The sequence below is a fragment of the Triticum urartu genome, chromosome 6 (assembly GCF_003073215.2).
Source record: "Triticum urartu cultivar G1812 chromosome 6, Tu2.1, whole genome shotgun sequence".
Taxonomy (NCBI): domain Eukaryota; kingdom Viridiplantae; phylum Streptophyta; class Magnoliopsida; order Poales; family Poaceae; genus Triticum; species Triticum urartu.
The window spans coordinates 171,159,586-171,185,841 of record NC_053027.1 but is presented as its reverse complement, the minus strand read 5'-3'; the positions used below and the strand labels follow the sequence as shown (position 1 = coordinate 171,185,841).

Genomic DNA, 26,256 nt, shown 5'->3' with positions numbered 1-26,256 from the left:
AGGATGTTATTTATTTATATTTTCTATTTTCCATATATTCCATTTCTTTTTTATTTTTTCGTTTGACTTTCCCTTTTTTTCTTTTACTTATCTTTCCTAAATTCAAGAACCTTTCTTCATTCTGCCATCTGTTCACTTTAAATGTCGCCAAAAAATTGATCTTGTCGTTTTTTCGAGCGAGACCCGTGCGTTTGGTATCTACTTGTCAGCCCATTTGCCCGTGCGTCTTTTGTTGTCCCTCGTGAAGCATTGAGGCCCGATAGGACTTTCCTTAGTGGGCCGCTTTAATATTTTGTGTATTGGGGTTTATTTTGTGTGTTGTAGATTTTTTGTGGACGGCCACGCGTCTTTTTATTTCCTGTTTGTGGTCATTTTTTGTTCAACTGTGTAGCTAGAGGACATCATGACTAGATTTTTTTGTTTTGGATTTGCTAAATCTCATCGGGATATGAGTTAGTGATGTCTCATCTAAGTTTGTAACCGTCTAATTTGTTTACTTTAATGTTCGTACAAACTTGTTCATGCACGCTCGTGTCAGCTTGTTCTCCTTTGTTGCACGTCCTCTTTGTCATGATTGTTTTTGTGTCATCTGTTCTCACGTTTCTTTTCACATGGCCCCATATATATAGTCGTGGGGGGTGCGTTTGTTTTTGTTTGTTTTTGTTGTGCATGTTTTATGGCCTGGTAAAGAATTTGTAGAGTCCATCCCGATTCCCAGACGAGAGCCTGTTTTATATAAAGGGAGCAATTGCAAGTTTTTTGTCGAGATAAAGGGTAGAAATGTGTAGAGTTCAGATCAATTGCAAGTCAATCATCAACTCGCAACTAGGGGAGCCGACAGTGTTTGTCGGGGCCGTCCCCGGTTGTAAGTCAACCATTGACTCGCAACTAGGGGTGGCAAGAGTGTTTTGTCGGGGGCCGACCCCGGTTGCAAGTGAACCATCGACTCGCAACTAGGGGGAGGGAAGTGTGTTTGTCGGGTCCCCCAATTGCATGTCAACCATCGACTCGCAACTAGGGGAGCAAAACATGTTTGTAAAGGAACCAGTTGCAAGTAAACCATAAACTTGCAACTAGGGAGGATGGGGTTTGTGTGTTTGTCGATCCCCCAGTTGCATGTCAACCATCGACACACAACTAGGGGAGGGGAGAGTGTTTGTCGGGGCGTGTTTGTTTGTCGATCATCGACTCGCAACTAAGGGTGTGTTTGTTTTGTCGGGACCCCTAGTTGCAAGCGAACCATCAACTCGCAACTAAGGGTGTATATTGTTTGTCATGGTCCCCAGTTGCATGTCAACCATCAACTCGCAACTAAGGGTGTGTGTGTTCTTATCGTGGTCCCTAGTTGCAACTCAACCATCAACTCGCAACTAAGGGCGTGTTTGTCAGGGCGCCAAGTTGCAAGCCTACCATAGACTCACAACTAAGGGCGTGTGTGTTCTTATCGTGGTCCCGAGTTCCATGTCACCCATCGATTCGCAACTAAGCGCGTGCTTGTCAGGGCCCCCAGTTGCAAGTTATCCATCAACTCGCAACTAAGGGTGTGTGTTCTTGTCGGAGCTCCCAGTTGCAAATCAACCATCGACTCGCAACTAAGGGCGTGTGTGTTTGTTGTACGAGCCCCAGTTGCAAGTTAGCCATCGACTGACAACTAGGGCGGAGGGGAGAGTGTTTGTCAGGGCCGATCCCGGTTGCATGCCAACCATCGAAGCGCAACTAGGGGGGAGGGGGGAGTGTTTGTCGGGGCGTGTTTGTTTGTCGACCATCTACTCACAACTAAGGGTGTGTTTGTTTTGTCAGGGCCCCAGTTGCAAGACACCAATCAACTCACAACTGAGGGCGTGTTTTGTTTTGTCGTGGTCCCCAGTTGCATGTCAACGATCAACTCGCAACTAAGGGCATGTGTTTTCTTGTCATGGTCCCCAGTTGCAACTCAACTATCGAGTCGCAACTAAGGGTGTGTTTGTCGGGGCTCCCAGTTGCATGCCAACCATCAATTCACAACTAAGGGTGTGTGTGTTCTTTGTCGTGGTCCCCAGTTGAAAGTCATCCATCGACTCGCAACTAAGGGTGTGTGTGTTTGTTGTACGGGCCCGAGTTGCAAGTCATCCATCTACTCGCAACTAAGGGTGTGTTTGTTTGTTGTGCGGGCCCCAGTTGCATATCAACCATCGACTCGCAACTAAGGGCGTGTTTTGGTTGTTGTGGTCCCTAGTTGCTTGTCAACCATCAACTCGCAACTAAGGGCATGTGTTTTCTTTGTCGTGGTCCCCAGTTGCAACTCAACTATCGACTCACAACTAAGGGCGTGTTTGTCGGGGCTCCCAGTTGCATGTCAACCATCAACTCACAACTAAGGGTGTGTGTGTTCTTTGTCATGGTCCCCAGTTGCAAGTCATCCATCGACTCGCAACTAAGGACGTGTGTGTTTGTTGTACGGGCTCGAGTTGCAAGTCAGCCATCAAATCGCAACTAAGGGTGTGTGTGTGTGTTTGTTGTGCGGGCCCCAGTTGCATATCAACCATCGACTCGCAACTAAAGGCGTGTTTTGTTTGTTGTGGTCCCTAGTTGCATGTCAACCATCAACTCGCAACTAAGGGCATGTGTTTTCTTGTTGTGGTCCCCAGTTGCAACTCAACTATCGACTCGCAACTAAGGGCGTGTTTGTCGGGGCTCCCATTTGCATGTCAACCATCAACTCGCAACTAAGGGTGTCTATGTGTGTTCTTTGTCGTGGTCCCCAGTTGCAAGTCATCCATCGACTCGCAACTAAGGGCATGTGTGTTTGTTGTACGGGCCCGAGTTGCAAGCCAGCCATCGACTCTCAACTAAGGGCGTGTGTGTTTGTTGTACGGGCCCAGTTGCATATCAACCATCGACTCACAACTAAGGGCATGTTTTGATTGTTGTGGTCCCTAGTTGCATGTCAACCATGAACTCACAACTAAGGGCGTGTGTGTTCTTTTATCGTGGTCCCCAGATGCTAGTCATCCATCAACTCGCAACTAAGGGCGTGTGTGTTCTTGTCGTGGTCCCTAGTTGCAACTCAACCATCGACTCGCAACTAAGGGTGTGTTTCTCAGGGCCCCAGTTGCAAGCCTACCATCGACTCGCAACTAAGGGGGCTTGTGTTCTTATCCATGTTGTGAGTCCACCCCACTTTGAAATTGGGGGTCCAATAATTTTGTCTCGTTTGCAAACCCAACCTCGGCCCGCAATTGTTGTTTTGTAGTTGTAGTTGTCCCAATTTCAGGTCCATGCTCGACTGGCAACCAAGGGCTTTGCTTTTAGTTGTCGTTGTCACAAATGCAAGTCCAACATTGACTCGCAACTAGGGCGCTTTTTTTGTAGTTGTAGTTTCCACAGTTGTAACTCCAACCTCGACTCGTAACTGGGCTTTTTTGTATTTTGTAATAGCCTCAGTTGCTGCAAGTCTGCCCTCGACTAGCAACTGAGCTTTTTGTAGTTTGTAGTTGTTCCAACTGCAATTCCTTAATCGACTCGCAACTGGGCTTGTAATTGTAGTTGCCCCAGTTGCAAGTCCATCCTCAACTCGCAACTCATCTTTTGCTTGTGAATCAACGGCTGTCTTGTGCATTTTGTTCGTCGAAGAGCTTGAATACATAAACATTTATTTTGATTTTTGTGAACATTGTTTGAATTTACAAACAATTTTTGAAATCACGAACATTATTAGAACCCTGTACATTTTTTGAATACATGAATTTTTTTCTGGTATTTACTAGTTTTTTATTTTAGCCTTCGATTTATATATATTTTCTCAAAAATGTTCAGCGTGCATTTTAAAATTGTTCAGTTTGTATTCGTAAAAGGTTTACTTTGTATATTAAAAAAAGTTCACCATACATATAAAAACAGTTTATTCTATATTAAAAAAATCATAATATATTAAATTTTGTTCAGTGTGTATTTGAAAAAATGTTCACCCTATAAAAAATGTGTTCAATGTGTATTTGAAAAGAAAGTGTTCTCCATATATTAAAAAATGTTTAATTTGTATTTAAAAAATGTTGAACATATATTAGAATAATCTTTATAATACAAAAAGTATAAAAAATAAAAAATGGAAGAAAACTCGAAGAACAACTAAACCTGAAAGAGAAAAATAAAAATCATAAAAAGGAAAAAACAAAAGGAGAAAAACACAAAGTGTACTACTGCGTACGGCTAGGCTACCGGAGGTAGCGATCGTATTAGCGAGCACGGAGCCGCGCTAGGCGTGGCCCTTGCAAGCACGATCTGGGTCTCTCCTTAAGTCATGCTGGATGCTACCACTGATGCTACATGATTCTAAAAAAATAATGTCACGCTGGGCTGGACAAAAAAAAAACAACAAACATAGAAAAGGCCACAAATAGGTGATGACATCTACTAAAAAAAGTGATGATATCAGTTTAGATGTGACATAGTTATGTCACATCTAGATGAGGCCTAGACAGACCCTTACTTATAATTGATTGGCATCTCTTTCTTCTTCCCATGGGATAGGTAGAACCGCCATCCACCGAACAAAGCTTTTGAAGTACAGGAATAGTTCAATTAACTCTCGAAGAACTGGATCAACACTCTGTGTCTCAAATAGGGACAACGTATTTCTAATTCCACTGGAAAGCTTTTATTTAGAAAAGGATGATCCCAATTTTAGTTCCTTATCTAATGAAAATTGGGAAGATACCTTTCGAAAAGGGAGAATTAAGAAGATGTTCCCCGAAAAAATAAAACGACATGGGAAGATGTACATCCAAAACTATGTGCAGCTCTAGGGGAAGTATCCAGTGATACCACTTGTATCAGTAGATACTCTCCTGGCTTAAATATCTGCAAATCGGTTCTTGCACACTTCTTTATCTAAATTTATACACATTTTTTGTGCCACTTCAAGATTATGGATATCTCACTGGATATATCTTTAGGTCAGATGATCAGGAAATAGCAAGTCACATCAAAGCAAACGTCAGCAGAACTAGCTAAAAGCCAAATCATGCTCACATTTAATTTTTTTATAAGAACAGGAAATCTTATGCAACCAAATTAGCATATTAATTGCGCACTCGCTACATGCTCTGAAGCTCCGAACAACAAGCCACCTCGACAAGGCCACAGCATCGCATTCGCATCGTTGCACCAAAACTACTCCAGTAATTAGGGAGGAAAATGATGTAAACTACTGTAATAATCTACATAAAAGAAACAAAATTTAACTCCTCCCATTCGATTTGATCGACACACATATATATATTGCGGCGTCGATCTGCGGCGAGAGAGCCACAGTTAGCTATACGGGGGCGGCGACGTCCTTGGCGCCGCACTGGCAGTACGGGCGCTGCACCTTAGCCGCCTCGGCGAAGGCGAGCGGCGTGGCGCTGGCGAGGAAGGACGGCCTGTCGTCGCCAGCCATCACCACCACCACCTTGGGCACCTCCCTGTCCAGAGGCGTCAGCACGCGCACGGACATCATCCCGGCCGGGACCGCCTCCTCGTCCTCGCGGTCTCCCTCCCTGCGGCGGGAGCAGAGGAGCACGGCCAGCGCCACCGCGATGAGGCTCATCACCACCGCGAAGCCGATGAAGAGGTACGGCGTCGGCGTCGACCAGAACGGCGGCGGGATCATGGGCGACGAAGAGGCGCCGCCGCCGTTCATTTGCGCGTCAACTGCCACATTCCTCATGGTCTGTGCTGGCGTGTGGTGTGCTCGTGTGTCTGTGTGGTGTGCTCGTGTGTCTGCTGCACCGAGGATCAATGGAGGTGTGTGCGATGTTGGGGTTGAAGGCGTGGTCATTTATACGGGGGAGAGGGAGGCTGGGAGAGCTTAGTGGGACACACGGTGGCTGAGCTGTGTGCCCCCAGGTTTGTGCCCACCAGAAACCAACTTGATGGACCACGTGGGATGGGTATATCTGGACATTATTTTGAGTAGCGGCAGAAACTCAAAACGAAAAGTTGGTAGAGGCGGAGGAGTTGATCCGTGGACTGTGGCATGGTTTTTTCAAGGGGTGGTGCTGATCTTAATTTTGCAAAGTTTCAACTTGAGGGAGAATAAAGTTGGTGCAAGACGATTCTTTTTTCGAAACAGGATGCGAGCAACTAGATTGGTGATGTTACGCGTTTACAAATGATACCTGAGAGGCGTGTTATTTAATCTAATTAACCAACTCACTTGATTTTCTGTAAATCACTTCGAAATATTGTTTCAACTATGCATGCTTCAATCTTCTCGTCTTGCGAGACCAGAGCGAACGCGCGCGCGGGGGGTGGGCGACGGGGGGGGGGGGGGGGGGGGGGGGGGGGGGGGGGGGGTTTGCTCATCTCGCTGGGGTTGACCACGGGCTCCCTCGCCCCCCCCCCCCTCTGTCGCTCCGGCGGCGGTCGGTGCAACAGGACCCAAGGGTTCGGTCCAGTAGCCATAGGGGTAGGAATAGTTAAGGATTTTCCTTTGATCGATGCCGGCGAGACAATGGTGGAGCAATTTGCATGGAATAAAGTCCCCCCACACCGTTTTTGTTTTAATGGTGCTCTGAACCGCTCGGAGGCGTGTGAGGATGGTGTGGTCCTCGCAGAGGCAGCGCTCAACAAATGGCATTGCTTCATCGCCGAGATGGCCTTCCGGGCTTCGACCCACCTTGAATTTGTCTGGTGGGATGAAGTTGATGGAGCTTCAACGTATATTATTGTCATCTCCCTGGGTGACAAGGTTACATTTTTATCATGTGTGCGCGCTGACGAGTTCTGGCGTTGGGTGCTTCGGATCAATTTGAGGATTAGACGACATTAACTGCATCGTTAGGGGATGCTCCATAGGGGTATGTTGGCGAATATTTCCTGGTTATCGTTGACAAGGTAAGGCCGATTTCGACAGGGGAGCATGGAGAACAACGCGTCATTGACTCGATCTGGCAGCTGCAGTGGCCGCTCGGTGGTCCATGAACCTCAATGTAATTTTTGTTATGTGTTAGTTGATTTGATTTGTACTTTTGGTGAACCTTTTATAATAGATTTGAGTCCTTTTTGTAGCGAAAATAAATATTGCAGCCTTGTAGTGAACCATTCAGCTTATGGATGAGCTTGGCGACTCGGAAAGTGATGACAAGGGCGAGCCGCCCAACGAGCTCGTCACTCCTTGCCCTCCTAACCCTAGCTTCGTTGGGAAGTGGTTGGGCGAGGGAGGGGGGGTAAGTTCTGTGCGCTCGTGTAGTCCGACTTGGAGTTGGAGGACGTTCCTAGCCGCATGGTGATTGTCGGTGTCAAAACCGGCGGATCTCGGGCAGGGGGTCTCGAACTGTGCGTCTAGGCGGATGGTAACAGGAGGCAGGGGACACGAAGTTTTACCCAGGTTCGAGCCCTCTTGATGGAGGTAAAACCCCTACGTCCTGCTTGATTAATATTGATGATATGGGTAGTACAAGAGTAGATCTACCACGAGATCAGAGAGGCTAAACCCTAGAAGCTAGCCTATGGTATGATTGTATGTTGTCCTACGGACTAAAACCCTCCGGTTTATATAGACACCGGAGGGGGCTAGGGTTACACAAGGTCGGTTACAAAGGAGGAGATATACATATCCGTATTGCCTAGCTTGCCTTCCACGCCAAGTAAAGTCCCATCCGGACACGAGACGAAGTCTTCAATCTTGTATCTTCATAGTCCAGCAGTCCGGCCAAAGGATATAATCCGGCTGTCCGAAGACCCCCTAATCCAGGACTCCCTCAGTGACGTTAAGGCCAAGGAGATCCAACCAAGGGTATCGCCGGGGAGGGCGCCTTCGGTTGCGCATTTCATTGAAGCAAAGTGGATCAAGGGGACTGACAAAGGTTGACGGGCCGTGTTCGTGCCCGAATGCATGAGTTTGTGCTTCAGATCACCGATATATGTCGTGGTAGTAACCTCCATTCCAAAATATAGTGTATCAATCCCTTAAAAAAATATAATGCATCAATTGTTTGCAAAGTTATCTTTTTTATGTTTGACAAAGTTTAATTTTTCTTCTATCAATATGCACGACACTGGATTTACATTATTAGATCCATCTTAAAATATAATTTTATATTTATTTATCTAGTATTATAAATGTTGATTTTTTGTAAACTTGGTCAAATATTTAATAAATTCAAATATTAGATAAATTAATACACTTTAGATTCTGAAAAAGGGGAGGAGTACATATCTTCCATCTAGACCGACGCTCGGTGAAACGCAAAAAACAAAACGCTTAATACTAATTAATCGTTGCAATATTTTAGCGTGAAGTCAAGTCAGGCACAACTCTTTCCACAAACGTAGACGTCGAGACTTCACTTACTACTAGAAGCTTAGCTAGCGCGGCAAATCGCAAATGGTTTGTGCATCAGCAGCATCTGCATGCATCACCCCCCAACACGTTGATGCATGTCGTGCAAGCGCGCACTAGCCAGAGAGGTGGCCCAGCCCAGAAAGCACTGTCAAAGGGATAAGAACGTTACGTGCTAGCTATTCGTTAAAGAGACACTAACATGATACCATGCTTTAACCCTAACGATAGGCCGTCTGCATTACGCAAGTACAAAAGTTAACCATGAGATTAAGTCGCCAGAAAAAAGTTGATCATGAGATTAACTTCATTTCGGTTAGAGCAAGATTGGTCTACTGTGTTAGCATTTGCACAGTAGACCAGAGTTCGAATCCCACTGTCCACGTCCCATTTTTATCGAGCAAGATGGCGTGGTGGAGGGGCAGCAATGAGCTGGCCAGGACTCGTGGATGCGGTGGGATGGAAAGATGAATATGTTACCATGTAAAACCCTAGTGTAGAATGTGAGGGGGCTTAATAATCCTGCACGTCGTAGCGCGGTATTCCAAGTAGTTCAGGCGGCTTCTCCGAGCATATTGTGCTTTCAAGAAACAAAGATGGAGGTGGTGTCGCCGGATGTGGTGGCCCACTATGGGGGACAGAGATTTGAAAAGTTTTTCTACCTGCCGGCTATTGGCACGAGGGGGGGGGGCATTCTCCTTGCTTGGGATGCAACCGTGGTGGATATTTCACTACCACACTACACGGCTAATGCATTAACCGCATTGGTCAGACATAGCGAAGGGGTGCAATGGTGGATGCCGGTGGTCTACGGGCCACAGCATGACCACGAAAAAATCGAGTTTATGCATGAGCTGGTGGAGATTAGGGAGCTCATCGCGGGTCCTTGGGCAGTGCTTGGGGACTTCAACTTGCTAGTAAACCCAGAGGATAAAAGCAACAACCTCATTAACAGACGTATGATGGCTAGGTTTCGAGCAAAGCTGAACGCTTTGGAGCTGAAGGAACTGTATTTGAATGGCCCAAGATACACCTGGTCCAATGAGAGGACGGAGGTCACATTGGAAAAGATTGATCATGTTTTTGGCACGACGTCGTGGGAAGAGCTATACCCAACATGCCACCTCGCCGCTCTGGGATCGGTGGTGTCGGATCATTGCCCCATGCTACTTGACTTAACGACAGACTTGGGCGTGGGGAAACGCTTCAAATTTGAAGCTTTTTGGACGAAGGCAGATGGATTCAGGCAAACGGTGCTGGATGCGTGGAGTTCCATCCCGCACGAGGGGAACCCATACGTGGTGCTGGACCAAAAGTTGAGGGCAACAGCAAAAGGCCTTCAAAGGTGGAGCGACAAGTGGATAGGAAATGTCAAGCTGTAGATTGGTATTGCAATGGAGGTCATTTTCAGATTGGAAAAGGCAATGGATTCCCGGGACTTATCCCCCCAAGAGATCGGGCTGCGCCGGCTGCTTAAGAAGAAACTGCTTGGGTTATGTTCGCTTGAGAGATCAATTGCAAGGCCAAGATCAAGAATTCTTGTGCTTCGGGAAGGTGACGCCAACACAAGCTTTTTCCATCAGCATGCGCGCCACAGGCAAAGGCAGAACATGATCACCGTTATCAAGCATGGGAACACAATTGCCACTAGTGAAGAGGAGATTGCGGATGAAGTGGATAGCTACTACTCCAATGTTCTCGGGGCAGCGCCAGCAAGGGCCCACATAGTTAATTTGGATGGGCTTCATCTGCCTAGGAGGAACCTGGAACACTTGGAGGTGCCGTTTTAGGAGGAGGAGGTGGAAAGGGTGATAAAAGCAATGCCGCTTGACAAAGCGCCTGGTCCGGATGGATTTACAGGACGTTTTTACGCTTCTTGTTGGCAGATCATCAAGACCGATGTAATGAGAGCACTTCAAGCCTTCTTTGAGGGAGATATGAGAGGTCTCTTGGCCCTTAACAAGGCCATTGTTTCGCTCTTGCCTAAGAAGGATGGAGCGGTGGATATTAAGGATTTTCGGCCGGTGAGTTTGGAGCATGGTATCATAAAAATCTTTGACAAAATCCTGGCGGCAAGACTTGCGGTGGATCTGCCGGCACTAGTGGGAAAGCACCAAAGTGCATTCGTAAAAGGGCAATCGATTCATGACAATTTCATGTTGGTGCAATGCATGGCACGGAGGCTGCATGCGCTCAAAAGCCCGGCAGTAATGATCAAACTGGACATCTCAAAGGCGTTCGATTCGGTCCAGTGGCCTTTCCTCATTGAGGTCATGCAAGCAATGGGATTTGGACGTCGGTGGAGGGATTGGATTTGTGGTATTTTGGCGACCTCCTCCACCTGGATCTTGGTCAATGGCACGCCGGGGAGGCCGATCCTAAACTGCATTGGTCTGAGGCAAGGGGACCCAATTTCCCTTATGCTATTTATCTTGGTCATGGAGCCGTTGCAACGTATGTTCGAGATGGCGACCGAGAGGGGACTGCTGGCGCCACTGGCGGCGGTGGGTATGAAGCACAGGCTTTCGATGTATGCGGATGATGTCATGCTTTTTCGTTCGGCCATGGGAGGAAGATCTGCAAGCTTGTGTTTCGCTCCTGAATCTCTTTGGTGAGGCTTCGGGTCTGTGAGTTAACATGGCCAAGAGTGCAGCTTATTCGATTCGATGCACGACTGAGATTATGGACATGGTTGAAAGGGTTTCTGGGTGTGCAGTGGGCACTTTTCCATGCAAATACCTTGGCTTGCCGCTCACCTTGCAGAAACAATCGGTAGCGCAGCTGGCCGGTCTGGTGGATCAGCTGGCAAATGCTTTGCCACGGTGGAAGGCTTCAAAGATGCCACGGAGTGGGAGGATGTTGCTGATCAAGTCTGTTTTATGCGCGATTCCACTACATGCAATGCTTGCACTTGACCTGCCACAGAAGACGATCAAAGCAATGGATAAGATCTGCCGCAACTTTTTATGGTGTGCCGAAGCCCAGGAAAATGGAGGGCAATGTGCGGTGGCTTGGGAGAAGGTTTGCACACCGATGTGGGCTGGTGGGCTCGGGACCCCAAACTTAAAATGGCTTAATGTGGCGATGCAAGCCCGATGGCCGTGGCTACAGAAGACTGACAGTATGAGGCCGTGGGCAGAGTTCTCGCTCAAAGTGCCATAGGCTTCAAAACAGCTCTGTCGCGCGGCCATGAGGACGACAATTGGAAGCGGCACAGAGACACTGTTCTGGGAGGACAAATGGATAGATGGGGAGAGGATACAGGATATCTGCCCGCAACTCTATGACATGGTGAAAAAAAGGATGAGGCTAAGTTGCACTGTCGCCCAAGCTTTGGATGGCCACAGGTGGGCAAGAGATGTTGGACCGCAGATGTCCGCCGAGGCGCTAAACGAATATATGCAGCTTTGGACGAGGGTTGTGCAATTGGAGCTGCAGCAAGGCCGGCAAGACCTGGTGACGTGGTCTTGGAGCAGCAATGGAGAATTCACTACGAACTCCGCCTATAATGCCAAGTTCTGTGGGCGGCAAATGGTGCCATCAGCGGAATTCACCTAGAAGGCCAAGGCACCATTGAGATGCCGATTCTTCACGTGGACGGCCATCCGGGACAGATGCTAGACGTCCGACCGGCTCGCTAGGCGAGGGCTAGAACATCAGGATCGCTGCCCCCTTTGCGACCAGGAGGAAGAAACCATGGGGCACATTATGCTGAGATGCATGTTTGCGAGAGAGGTTTGGACGGCAGTCTTGCAATCCATGGGCAAGAAAGAGTGGATTCCCACGACCGAGATGAGCATGACCAACTGGTGTGCGGAGAAGGGAGGTACATCGCGGAAAAGGCAGAGCCAGGCCGGCATCCTAATTCTTGTCATGTGGGAAATTTGGAAACACCGAAATGCGATAATCTTCGATGGGGCTTCGCCATCCAAGAACGTGGTGCTGCTCCGGGTATGCAATGAAGGGAGAGCGTGGAAGGAGGAAGGGATATTGAAAGGAATCACTGATGATTTCTTCGCCGCGGTAGAACGGTGGGCTAGATCAGAAGTAGCACTAATTTAGGCTATGTATAGGCGGTGGAGGTGTGGGTGGTGTCGTGTGCATGTAAATCTCATGTAATCACTGACATGGAGGGGCTCTTTACCCCACTCCTCTCTCTTTATAATATAGTACACACATCTAGTGCGTATTCGAGAAAAAACTCTAGCAGACCCCGCAAAACGCCGGCCTGCAAAATGCGTATGCAGTTCGCGCAAAACAGCTTTTTCGGGCCGGCGCGGGCCGGCACAGATGCAGACCCCCCAAACGGATCCGTAAAAAAGTATATTCGCGTCCCCGCAAATCATCAGCCCGCAAATCTCAAATCCAACAAAATTCAACAATCGAAAACAAACTGAATTATTCAAATCAAACATAAAACAATAACCATCCACATTACAAATAATTATTCAAATCACCATAGCAAACTTAAAATAATGCAATACAAAACTTGTCATGAATACAAATACAAATGAATACAAAAATTAGTCACTGTCCAGCCCTTTGCCAATGGTGCTCAATGAGATCTTCCTGAAGTTGAAAGTGTGTGTCTGCATTTTCAATCTCCTTGTATGTTTGAAGAAAAGCTCTAATGCGGTTTGGGTCTCTAGCTGGTTTGACACGGCTACCCACATTATCGTAAAAGAATTCTAAGTCCATTCCTCTCTCATCTTCAAGAATCATATTGTGTAGGATAACACAACAAGTCATGATGTTCTTCAGGGTTTTCTTATCCCAAAAACGAGCAGGACCTCGGACAATAGCAAACCTAGATTGCAAAACACCGAATGCTCTTTCAATGTCTTTTCGGGATGCCTCTTGCACCCTTGCAAATTCACATTGTTTTTTTGTTTTGGGTTCTTTGATGCTCTTGACAAATGTGCACCAAGGAGGATATATACCATCTGCAAGATAGTACCCCTTTGTGTATCCATGCCCATTGATAGTGTAGTTGCAAGCAGGAGCATCACCACTAGCAAGCCTAGCAAACAAATGAGAGTGTTGCAACATATTGATATCATTGAGTATGCCGGGCATACCAAAAAAGCAATGCCAAATCCATAAATCCTCGAATGCTACGGCCTCTAGCACAATTGTTGCATCAGGAGACTTGCCACAATACATTCCTTGCCAAGCCTTGGGGCAATTTTTCCAATTCCAATGCATACAATCAATGCTACCTAGCATCCCAGGCCAACCTCTCCTCTCATTAGCTGCCATCAATTTCTTTGTGTCATTTTCATTTGGTGCCCGAAGATACTCGGGACCAAAGACACGGACGATCACTTTCGCAAATCTACGCACAGACTCAATTGTGCTATCTTCACCAATGCAAAGATACTCATCGGCATAGTTAGAACTTTTCGCACGGGTTCAACTCCATCTACACGCACGCCGGCACATCAATCTACTACACAACTCGCGAAAATCATAAAAAGGGGACTAACCGGTGGAGAGTGATCCTGGGCAGCGACGAGGGTGGTGCGCTCGGCGGTGGTCGATCCCAGCGGTGGCGGCGGCTGTGGGGCGGCTCTTCTTGCCGGATCCGGAGGGGCGGTGCAGCGGCTCGGCGCGAGAGGGTGTGGGGCGGCCCCACGGAGCGATTCCGCCCACAAATATGACGGAATCGCCGACGGCGGGCGTGCGGAAGCAAGGGCGGGCGGCAGCGGAAGGAAGGGGAAAAGAGCGCGGGCTGAAATGTCCCTCCTGCCAACTGCTTCTCTGTGATGCAGGGCACCACAGCCGCGAGGGGGAAACCCGCGTTTTCCCGGGTTGGGGCCGGAAATTTGCCGCGCCCCCTAAAATATTTTGCGGGCCGGGGGGGGGGATGCGGGGTCTGGTCGGGCAGGCTTTCGGCCCGCACCTGCATTTTGGCGGTTATTTTGCAGGTCGGGGCGGATGCGGGGTCTGCTAGAGTTGCTCTTAGTCTACACATGTAGCGTATCAGTTGATTTGGAACTCATTTCAACACGATAGAGCCGTCGGGGCACTTCTATGTGCCAGAAAGCTAAGATAGTATTTTTTTCAAATGGAGGTAAAAGATTTGACTCATCTCATTAAATAATAAGGAGAATGACAAGGATTTAGGTCACAAGATCACAAAGGTCAGAACAAGGGGATCACTGTCCCGGTAAAATGTTTTCCACTTTTTTTGGCCCGGCAATAACTTTTTTTGCCCTGGCAATAACCCAAGTCTTCGCCTTTGCCTTGATCATCGAAAACCATGAGTGGGCAAGGAGGCCTTGTTGCACAAAACTCTCACATTCCTTCCATTTTATATTTCTCAATAGACAAGCATCTTCAAAGAATTGAACTCCTTTCTGCTCGTAGCTTGCCACCACTCTTTGACGGAATGGAGAACACTCTGATTTTTCTTCTGGGAATGAATCCCTTCCTGTCATTAGCCTTGTTCAAAATGCTGCTGGTGTGTCGACATTTGAACACAAGGTGTTTTACTCAGCTAACAAACATCACAGTTTGGCCAACCCCACCAAATCAATCCGTCCGCTTTCCAAATTATGTCGTGATGAATGAGCCAGGAGAAAAACCTAATCTTCGGTGGTGCCCAAACCTTCCAAACCATGCTAGGCATGTCTGACTTGATAAAACCTGAGAATTGCATCCGGTAAGAGGGGGTGCTAGAGTAGCATCCATCGGCAGTAAATTTCCATCTAAAGCCATCCTTCGTGCTCGGAGTGAGCGTCCTAAAATTTTCACCATAAGTCAAAGAATTGTTGAATGCGAACAGCCGTGAGGCCCCCTTTCATATCAATATGTCAGATCCAATCGCTATTAGCAATTTCCTTGGTCGCATAGAATTTTGTGTGTTTGAAGAGGACGAAGATGCTCGACGCAATGTCCTTCGGCTTTTGCCTATGCAACCATGGCAAGTGCCATAAGCTCGCCGTCATACCGTCACCGATGCTAAACATCGTGGCTGCATAAAACATGTCCCCATCATCATCATCGCATGGGATGTTGAAGCTAACTCATGCCCTTTGAGGATCGACCCATGCAAACCACAACCAACGTAGTTTGAGCGCCCCGAGAATTTGTCGAGGTCGAGAATGCCCAAGTGCTTGCTCTCTCATAAGAGTGGTTAGGTAAATCCCAAGTATAAGGGTGAAGTAACCTAGCAATAAGTATTTCTCTGGGTAGACAATCAAAGTTTATCAAACTGGAAGGAGTTCTTCCTGCAAACAAAGTCACCGGTACCTGCACACAACACAAAACAAACTTTTCCCCAACACGTAAAGAAGGTTGTCAAGCTTCTTGTCTTGCTAGTTATAAGATTAAATTGCATGGTATGATAGGAATTCATAGATAGATAAAATAAAATAAACAATACGACAAAGATATAATATTTTTTGGTAAAGTTCTCAGTACAGGAAAATAGACCCACGGGCCATAGGTTCACTAGTGACATCTCCCCAAGTATAATTCATAGTTGGGCAGTGATTAAATTGCAATATTTATATTTATAAGTATGATCATTCATGGTATAATCTCATACATGCATTACGCCCGTGATATGTAGACCGTTATCCAACCGCATCTAATACTAATACTCCACTCCTAGACCGCTATCCAACATGCATGTCAAAGTACTAAAGTTCATAACAAACAAAGAAGCAAGATGACATAATATAGAAAGTAAAACTACCATCCAAGAGTGATAAAGAAACCATCATTTTATCCTTAGTAGCAACAATACAATACGTGTCTTGTCCCTTTCTGTCACTGGGATATAGATCACCGTGGGATTGAACCCACTACAATGCACAACTCCCTCTGAAGAACTACCCATCAAACTTGGCCAAAGAAGAAAAATAGATTGGAGAGCATACAAATCTATTCAATTATACATCAATGAAACTTCAAAATATTCAATTGATTTCAATGAACAATCTGATCATAAAGTGGCAATTCATCATATCCCAACAAACACACCACCGATTACATCATATGAAACCCAATCATGTGAGGCAGCCCACGGGAACTTTGTATTGAATCATGAGGGAGAGAGGATGCCATCTAGCTAGCTACTGCTATGGACCCTAAGGTCCTAACGGAACTACTCACACATGGTCATGGAGGTAGCAAGGTTGATGAAGAAGCCTGATACGTCTCCAATGCATCTATAATTTATGAAGTATTCATGCCATGTTTACAACAATTTTATATGGTTTTGGTATGATTTGGATGGAACTAACCCGGACTGACGCTGTTTTCAGCAGAACTACCGTGGTGTTGTTTTTTGTGTAGAAATAAAGTTCTCCAAATGCAACGAAACTTTTTGACGATTTTTTTGGAACAAAGGAGGCACTAGAAGCTTCGTGGGAGGACCAGAAGGTGAAGGAGGTGAGCACAAGACACCTGGGTGCGCCAGGAGGCCCAGGCGCGCCCAGGTGGGTTGTGCCCACCTCGAGGCCCATCTTCGCGTGATTCCAACGCTGAAAAATCCTATAAATAGATAAACCATCAGAAATAACCCTAGATCAGAAGTTCCGCCCCCGCAAGCCTCTATAGCCACGAAAACCAATCTGGACCCTGTTCCGGCACCCTGCCAGAGGGGGAAATTATCACCGATGGCCATCTTCATCATCCTGGAGGCCACCATGATAAAGAGGAAGTAGTCCATCCTCAGGGCTAAGGGTTTGTACTAGTAGCTATGTGTTTAATCTCTCTCTCTCTCTCTCATGTTCTTGAGATGACACGATCTTGATGTATCGCGGGCTTGTTAATATAGTTGGATCATATGGTGTTTCTCCCTCTCTATATTGTTGTGATGAATTGATTTTTCCCTTTGAGATTTCATTGTTATCAGATTGAATACTTTTATCAATTTGAGAGCACTTGATGTATGTCTTGCTATGAATAACCGTGGTGACAATGGGGTATCATATTGACTCATTTGATATGTGTTTTAGCACTCAAATCACGGATTCCCGAGGTGTCATTGGGGTAATCTATGCGTATGGGTTGATGCACGTTCTCGTCTTTGTTTCTCTGGTAGAAATCTTGGGGCACTCTTTGAGGTTCTTTGTGTTGAATTGAGTATTATGAATCTGAAATTGTTTGATGCATACCGTATAATCAACTCACGGATACTCACGGTGACATTGGAGTATCGAGGTGACATTAGAGTTGGTTGATGTGTATAATATGGTGTTACTTTAGTACAAACTCTTGATAGATCGATCGGAAAGGGTAACTTGATGTTATTTTAGTACAAACTCTTGATAGATCGATCGGAAAGAATAACTTTGAGGTGGTTTTGTACCCTACAAATAATTTCGTCTTATGTTCTGCGCTAGATAGGAACTTTGAAGTGATTCTTCATCGCACGTTGAGGGATGTTTATATGATCCAATTATATTAGCATTGTTGAGAGATTGCACTAGTGAAAGTACGAACCCTAGGCCTCATTTTCAAGCATTGCAATACCGTTTGTGCTCCATTTTATCAATTGCTACCTTGCTGTTTTTATTGTTTCTATTACAAAAATCAATATCTACTATCATTACTACACTTGTATCACCATCTCTTCGCCGAACTAGTGCACATACACAATTTACCATTGTATTTGGTGTGTTGGGGACACAATAGACTTTTTATTATTTGGTTGCAGGGTTGTTTGAGAGAGACCATCTTCATCCTACACCTCCCACGAATTGATAAACCTTAGGTCATCCACTTGAGGGAAATTTACTACTGTCCTACAAAACTCTACGCTTGGAGGCCCAACACGAGTCTACAAGAACAAGTTGTGTAGTAGACATCAAAGCCTCAAGTGGTGGATTCCATATGGGATTTTTGCCGTTGTTGCCATTGCCGTCCTCCCCACCACTGCTACGTGGGGTATCCACCATGTAGATGTCATAGGTGGAGGTTGGCATCCACTTGCCTGTGGGTGCGTTGGTTGTTGGCTGGCCACCTGAAGATTCGCCAATTTCTTCCTCCGTGTAGTCGACCTCTTCGAAGCCACTTTGTAGGACCTTAGTTAAGTCTTTGATCTTCGATATTAATTGGGTGGTGGGTGGGTAAAAAATCCGACATTCACGGGTGACTCCTGGATCCGATCATAGATGGAGGGATGGTCCTCTAATATTGCGAGCCTTTGAAGACGATGTAACATCTCATTCAGAAGGTCTTTGTCACTATCTTCCTGAGCTCAATCTAACACCGGTACCAGGGGAGATTTTTCTGAGATCAGTTCTGACATGGATTGGGGATGTTTTTGTGGGGCCATGTCAGTTACTTGGCACCCAAGCTGCACTATTGGATCCAGACTCGTGGTCAGATCCAATGTGAGGTTCTCGTCCTTGTCCTAAACCTGATATGACATCAGCGGGTGAATGGGTGTGTCTCGCTATTCCTCAATCTAGTATGACACCCAGCTCGAGAAGGCCAGCTCTCCGCAAGAACCCGCGATGTACTCCAAGTTGCCAAACCTACTGATTTGACCGGGAGCAAAATTCTCAACCTGGCCTAGATGGCCGACCGAATCAGCGAAGAGGATGCTACTGCCAAAAATAAAGATCTAGCACAAAGGTCATGCTAGAACCGATCTGGTCACCCATGTTGATCCCCATCAAATTCTTGTAGCTACTCAACGAGGACCTGCATGGGCCACTAATGACAGAGTCGATTTCAGCGGATCTCGGGTAGGTGGTCCCGAGCTACTAGTCTAGATGCGATATTAATAAAGACACGAGGTTTTACCCATGTTTGGTCTCTCTCAAAGAGATAATACCCCACGTCATGTGTTGTATTGATGCCGCTTTGTTAAATCTTGTTATGAAAGAACAATTTTCTGGTAGTCCTAATGAAGATGCTGCATCCCATCTTAACACTTTCGTTGAATTATGTGATATGCAAAAGAAAAAAGGTGTGGATAATGATATTTTCAAATTAAAATTATTCTCGTTCTCCTTGCGAGATCGTGCTAAAACTTGGTTTTCATCTTTGCCACGAAATAATATTGATTCTTGGGATAGGTGTAAAGATGCTTTTATTGCCAAGTATTTTCCTCATGCAAAAATTATTTCTCTTAGAAATCAAATTATGAATTTTAAGCAACTTGAGCATGAACATGTTTCCCAATCTTGGTATAGGATGAAATTAATGATAAGAAATTTCTCTACTCATGGTTTAACTTTGTGGATGATCATACAAAAAATTATGCAGGATTGAACTTTGTCTCTAGAAATCTTTTAGATTTCGCCGTGGGTCGTACTTTTATGGAAATTACGCTAGGATAAGCTACTAACTTTTTTGACAATATTATGGCAAATTATTCACAATGGCACACTGAAAGAGCTCCAACTAGTAAAAAAGTGAATTATGTTGAAGAAATTAGTACTTTGAGTGATAAAGTTGATGCGCTTATGAAATTGGTTGCTTGTAAAAATGCTCATATTGATCCGAATGATGTGCCATTGCCTACTTTGATTGAGCAAAATGATGACCCCGTAGATGTGAATTTTGTCTCCCGAAACAATTTCAATAGTAATGCTTATAGAGGTAATTTTAATCCTAGGTTGTTTCCTGGAAATTCCTCTAAAAATTATGACAATTCCTATGGTAATTATTATAATCATAATAATAGGATGGCTCTGATATTGAAAGTAATTTCAAATAATTTATTAATGCTTAAAAGGTTTTTAATACTATGATAGAAGAAAAATTGAGTAAACTTGATGATATGTCTAGGAATATGGATAGAATCATTCATGATGTGGAAAATATTAAATTTAAAATTTTGCCACCCAAGCTTGATATTAATGAATTAATTAAATCTCTTTATGTCCCCATGGATGACAGTGAAGAAAGAACCGCTAGGTTGAGGGCTAAGCGAGAATTCTTAGAAAAAACGATTTCGTTCGGTTTTTATCATAGTAATGATGAAGATATTAAAAGGATTGGTGTCACACCCATTGAATATTCGTTTAGTGATATTAAACTTGATGAAAGGGGGACTGAAGAAGAGTCAACTTTAGCTAGAAGGTGTCCCCATAATTTGCAGGGTGAAAATCTTAATGAAAAATTTGATAAAAGTTGGTTTGGAGAGGTAAAAACTTTAAATAGCGATGTGCCCACTCTTTTGGATTTCAAGGATTTTAATTATGATATTTGTTCTTTAACTGAGTTGATTTCCTTGTTGCAATCCATTCTAAATTCACCCAATGCTTATGAACAAAATAAGGCTTTTACAAAACATATTGTAGAAGCGATGATGAAAGCTTTAGAAGAAAAGCTAGAATTAGAGATTTCAATACCTAGAAATTATATGATGAGTGGGAACCTACCATTAAAGTGAAAATTAAAAATTATGAGTGCAATGCTTTGTGTGATTTGGGTGCTAGTTTCCACAATACAAAAATCTCTATGTGATGTGCTAGGTTTTACCAATATGGATGAATGTTCTCTTAATTTGCACTTGGCAGATTCTACTAGTAAGGAACCTTTGGGTAGAATAAATGATGTTCTTATTATTGCAAATAGAAATTATTTACCCGTTAATTTCATTGTGCTTGATATCGATTGCAATCTGTCTTGTCCAATAATACTTGGTAGGCCTTTCCTACGAACCATAGGTGTTGTTATTGATATGAAAAAAGGGAATATAAAATTTCAATTTCCATTAAAGAAGGGTATGGAACACTTCCCTAGAAAGAGAATTAAGCCACCATATGAATCTATTATTAGGGCCACCTATGGAATTAATTTGAAGGATGACAACACTTGAAACTATGCATTACACCTAGCTAGGGGCGTAAAACAACACCGCTAGTTGGGAGGCAACCCAATAGTTATCTTATTTTTCTTATTTTTTCCTATTTTTTGTGTGTAGACAATTATGCTACTTTTATGGTTGTGTTTTTGTGTTTTAGTTAGTGTTTGTACCCAGTAAAGCCTTTGGGATGATAGTTGCTCTGATTCTGTGCAAAAACAGAAACTTTTGCATCCAGTAGCAGAATTGTTAAAATTTTCTGGAGCGTGATAAAATTATGATTTTTTTAAACATGATTGATATACAAGTTGCCCTTGTTGTCCTAAGTTTTCAGAATTTTTGAAGTTACAAAATTATGGTCATTGTTCGAATTACTACAAACTGTTTTGTTTTTGACAGATTCTGTTTTTGTTGTGTTGTTCGCTTGTTTTGATGAATTGATGGATTGTATCAGGGGGGGGTGTATAAGCCATTGTGAAGTTACAATACAGTAGGTACAATGCAATAATAAAATATGAATGGTTTTACAATAGTACATAAAGTAGTGATTTACTTTATTATACTAACAGATCTCACAAAAGTTTTGTTGAGTTTTGTGTGCTGAAGTTTTTAAGTTTTGAGTGAGATCACGATGGATAAAGGAATAAGGAGTGCCAAAAGCCTAAGCTTGGGGATGCCCGATGCACCCCAAGGTAATATTCAAGGAGTCCCAAGCATCTAAGCTTGGGACGCCCCGGAAGGCATCCCCTCTTTCTTCTACCGACCATCGATAATATTACTTGGAGCTATATTTTTATTCATCACATGATATGAGTTTACTTGGAGCGTAGTGTAGTATATGATTCTTTGTTTGCTTTTTTATTTTTTCACAATTATCCTTGCTGGACACACCTTTTAGAGAGGGACACACAATATTCGTGATTTGTTAGAATACTTTATGTGCTTCACTTATATCTTTTGAGCTAGGCAGTTGCTCTAGTGCTTCACTTATATCTTTTAGAGCACGACGGTGATTATATTTTGAATAAGTAGATGAATTCTCGTGCTTCACTTATATTATTTTGAGAGTTGATAATAGTAATGGTAATCTGCACAAGATATGAATTTGGTCCTAATGCGATGGATATCCAAGAGGGATATAATAAAAACTTTCATGTAGATCATTGGATATGATAAGTTTGATTCATTGTAGTAGTTTTGCGATATGGGGATGAAAATATGTTAGTTATGCTAGTGAGTAATTGTGATTTAGTAAGAATATTGGTGTTAAGGTTTGTGATTCCCTATGCACATAAAGTCAATAGTTATGCAACAAAGTTATATCCTACTTATGGTGCATTATTCAGTGTTAGTTATTCTCAATGCATGTTTATGACCATTTTTGTTTTCTGGTTGGTTGCTTCTCAATTTATTTGCTAGCGTCCATTTGTACTAAGCGGGAATGCTGCTTGTGCATCCAATTCCTTAAATCCAAAGTTATGCCAAATGAGTCCACTATACCTACCTATATGCGGTATTTACATGCCGTTTCAAGTAAATTTGCATGTGCCAACTCTAATCATTCAAAAAAACTATCCGTTTTGTATGCCTATACCGCTCATGAAGTGAGAGGGACTGGTAAATATCTTTCATGCTAGATGGGTTATTCTCACGATGAGTGTTTATTAACTTGTCATTGCATGAGAAAGTGGCAGGTGATAGGGATGCCTAGTCCCGAAATGAATTAAAATGAAAAAAATGAAAAATTAAACTCCCCCTTGGAAAGTTGAAAGTTTGGAAGGCACTCGTGCATACGGCTAGCCATGGATTGTGAAAGAATGGTGGAGGGGGAGTAAACTTTATTTTATGTTTGGGAACCGCCTATAATGTGTCTAGCATGGGAGATATTGGAAACTATTGGTCATGACATTGACAGTAAAAGCATGCCTCTCAAAAATAATTTCATCTCTATTGTAAACTTTGAGCTCTGCACCTGTACAAATCTTTGCTTCCCTCTACGAAGGGCCTATCTATTTTACTTTTATGCATTTTTATTTTTATTTTGAGTCTCCATCTTCTATTTTAAAGCACCAAGTGGAGAGCACTATTGTCATACTTGTCTATTGGATATAGTTAATGTTGAGTTTGTTTCATGAACGGATCAATGACTGAGCATAATGGGCTAGGGAACTTTCTTTAGCGTTGATATTTTGAAAGACATGGTTACTTGTTAGTATGCTTAAGTATTTTTATCTTCATGTCAAACTATAGACTATTGCTTCGAATCACTCGAATCCAAATATCCATGCCATAAAAGAAAAGATTATATGATGAATATGATGGGTAGCATTCCACATTAAAAATTCTGTTTTTATCATTTACCTACTCGAGGACGAGCAGGAATTAAGCTTGGGGATGCTTGATACGTCTCCAATGTATCTATAATTTTTTTAGTGATCTTGGATGTTTTATATGAAATTACAAGAAATTATATATCATTTTTTGGACTAACCTATTAACTTAGTGGCCAGTGCGAGTTGCTGTTTTTGCCTGTTTTTTGGTTTTTCAGAATATCAGTACCAAACAAAGTCCAAATGCCATGAAACTTTTTGGAGATTTTATTTTCTAGACAAAAGAGAGCCTAGAAGATTCGGGAGAGGGCCAGAAGATGAAGGAGGAGCCCACGAGGCACCAGGGGACGCCCCGGTGGCTCGTAGGGCCCATGTTCACCCATTTGACCTCATTTCGCCTCTATGAATTCTCTAAAATCAGGAAACCAACAGAGAGCCACCCAAAAAACTTTTTTTGCCGCCGCAAGCTTCCGTTCTCGAGAGATCCCATCTGGAGGCCTTTTCCGGCACTCTGTCAGAGGGGGAATCAATCACGGAGGGGCTCTACATCAACCTTGCTGCCCTTTCGATGATGTGTGAGTAGTTTACCATAGACCTATGGGTCCGTGGTTAGTAGCTAGATGACTTCTTCTCTCTCTTTGATCTTCAGCGCAATGTTCTCCTCGATGTTCTTGGAGTTCTATTTAATCACTTTTTGCGATGTGTTTGTTGGGATCTGATGAATTGTGAGTTTATGATCAGATTATCGATGGATATTATTTGAGACTTCTCTGAACTCTTTTATGCATGATTATTATAGCTTTGTATTTGTCTCCGATCTATTAATTTGGTTTGGCCAACTAGATTGATTTTTCCTGCAATGAGAGAGCTGCTTTGTGATGGGTTCAATCTTGCGGTGCTCAATCCCAGTGAAAAAAGGGACATGAAATGTACTTGTATCATTGCCATTAAGGATAAAAAGATGGGTTTATATTCATGTGTGAGTTTACTTTGTCTACATCATGTCATCTTGCTTAAGGAGATACTCCGTTCTTTATGAACTTTATACTCTAGATGCATGCTGGATAGCGGTCTATGTGTGGAGTAATAGTACTAGATGAAAGCAGGAGTCGATCTACTTCTCTCGGACGTGATGCCTATATACATGATCATTGCCTTGTATAGCGTCATGATTATTCGCCTTTCGATCAATTTCCCAATAGTAATTGGTTTACCCACCGTATGCTATTTTCAAGAGAGAAGCCTCTAGTGAAAGCTATGGTCCTTGGGTCTACTTTTATCATATATGTTGCAATTTTTATTTACTTTATTTACTTTGTGTTTTATTTATCTGACTATCACTACAAAAAGGTGTTGCATGGTTCTCCTACTGGATTGATAACCTTGGTTCTTAACTAAGGGAAATACTTATCTCTACTGTATTGCATCATCCTCTCCTCTTTGAGGAAATCCCAACGCAACTCACAAGTAGCAATATTCAAGAAGCAAAGAAATCTATGAAGAAAAAAGGTATGAAATCTGAAGATGTTAAGAATCTACCACCAATTGAAGAAATACATGGACTTGATATCCCGACACATGTAGTAGAGTTAAATTCCCATTATATATTTGATGAGGGTGATATTCCATACAATAAATCCCCTAGTCAGTGTTTGAATGAATTTGATCACTTTGTTGTGAAGCGAGAAAACCTTAATATATATGTAAGCAATCAACTAAAACATAATGCTATCATGATTGAATGCTTGAGTGATTTGATGTTTAGGGTTTCTAATGATATTAAAGGCTTATATAAACATTCATACATGGCTCACACTCAGCTAGAACAAGTCTCTAAGTCACAGAATGATTTGCTTCATGAAATGAATAATAAAACGAATGATCGTGCTATTAGAGTAGTGACTAGAGGACGTAAAATGACCCAGGATCCTGTTATCCTGAAGGTAATCCTAAACTAATTGAGCAAGACTATCAGAGAATTAATAATGATGTACCTAGTTCAATTAAGAAGAAAAACAATAAGGGTAGAACTTTGCATGCTTCTAGTGAACCTGTTGTAGATAAACCTTGTGAGAATCATAATAACGTTTCTATTTCTGATGCTGAGACACAGTCTGGTAATGAATATTTTCCTAGTGGTAATGATAATGTTAATGATGATCATGTTGATGGTCAACCAGACAATAATAAAGAATGTAATAATGATGTAGAAATAGAACCTGCAGTTGACCTTGATAATCCACCTCCTAAAAATAAAAGATATGATAAAAAAGATTTCATTGTTAGGAAACATGGTAAAGAAAGAGAACCATGGGTTCAAAAACCCGTGCCATTTCCTAGTAAGGCTATGAAATATAAAGACGAGGAGGCTTTTAATCACTTTGTTGAAATGCTTAGATCTTTGTATTTGCAAACATGTTTTATTGATATTTTGAAAATGCCTCCATACTCTAAATATATGGAAGACATTGTCACTAATAAAACAAAGATATCCGAAGCTGAAATTTCCACCATCCTTGCAAATTATTCGTTTGATGGAAAAGTACCACAAAAATTAGGAGATCCAAGAATACCTACTATACCAAGCTCCATTAAAGGAAATTATGTTAAAACTGCTTTGTGTGATTTAGGAGACGGTGTCAGTGTTATGCCTTTCTCTTTATAGAGAAGACTTGATTTAAGTAAATTTACACCTGATGAAATATCTTTGCAAATGGATGATAAATCAACTGCTATACCTATTGGAATTTGTGAGGATGTTCCCGTTGTGGTTGCGAATGTTACCATCTTAACTGACATTGTTATTCTTGATATGCCCGAGGATGACAATATGCCGATTATCCTTG

The 26,256-nt window shown here is 43.3% G+C and overlaps 1 protein-coding gene across 1 annotated transcript; it reads right to left on the bottom strand.

Moving 5' to 3' along the window:
• Nucleotides 1–4,965: 4,965 nt before the first annotated feature.
• LOC125515331 (protein GLUTAMINE DUMPER 2-like) lies at nt 4,966–5,788 on the bottom strand. Its single transcript, XM_048680785.1, has one exon. It carries the CDS (start codon nt 5,687–5,689, stop codon nt 5,297–5,299), a length of 393 nt encoding a protein of 130 aa, XP_048536742.1. The 5' UTR covers nt 5,690–5,788; the 3' UTR covers nt 4,966–5,296.
• Nucleotides 5,789–26,256: the final 20,468 nt, after the last annotated feature.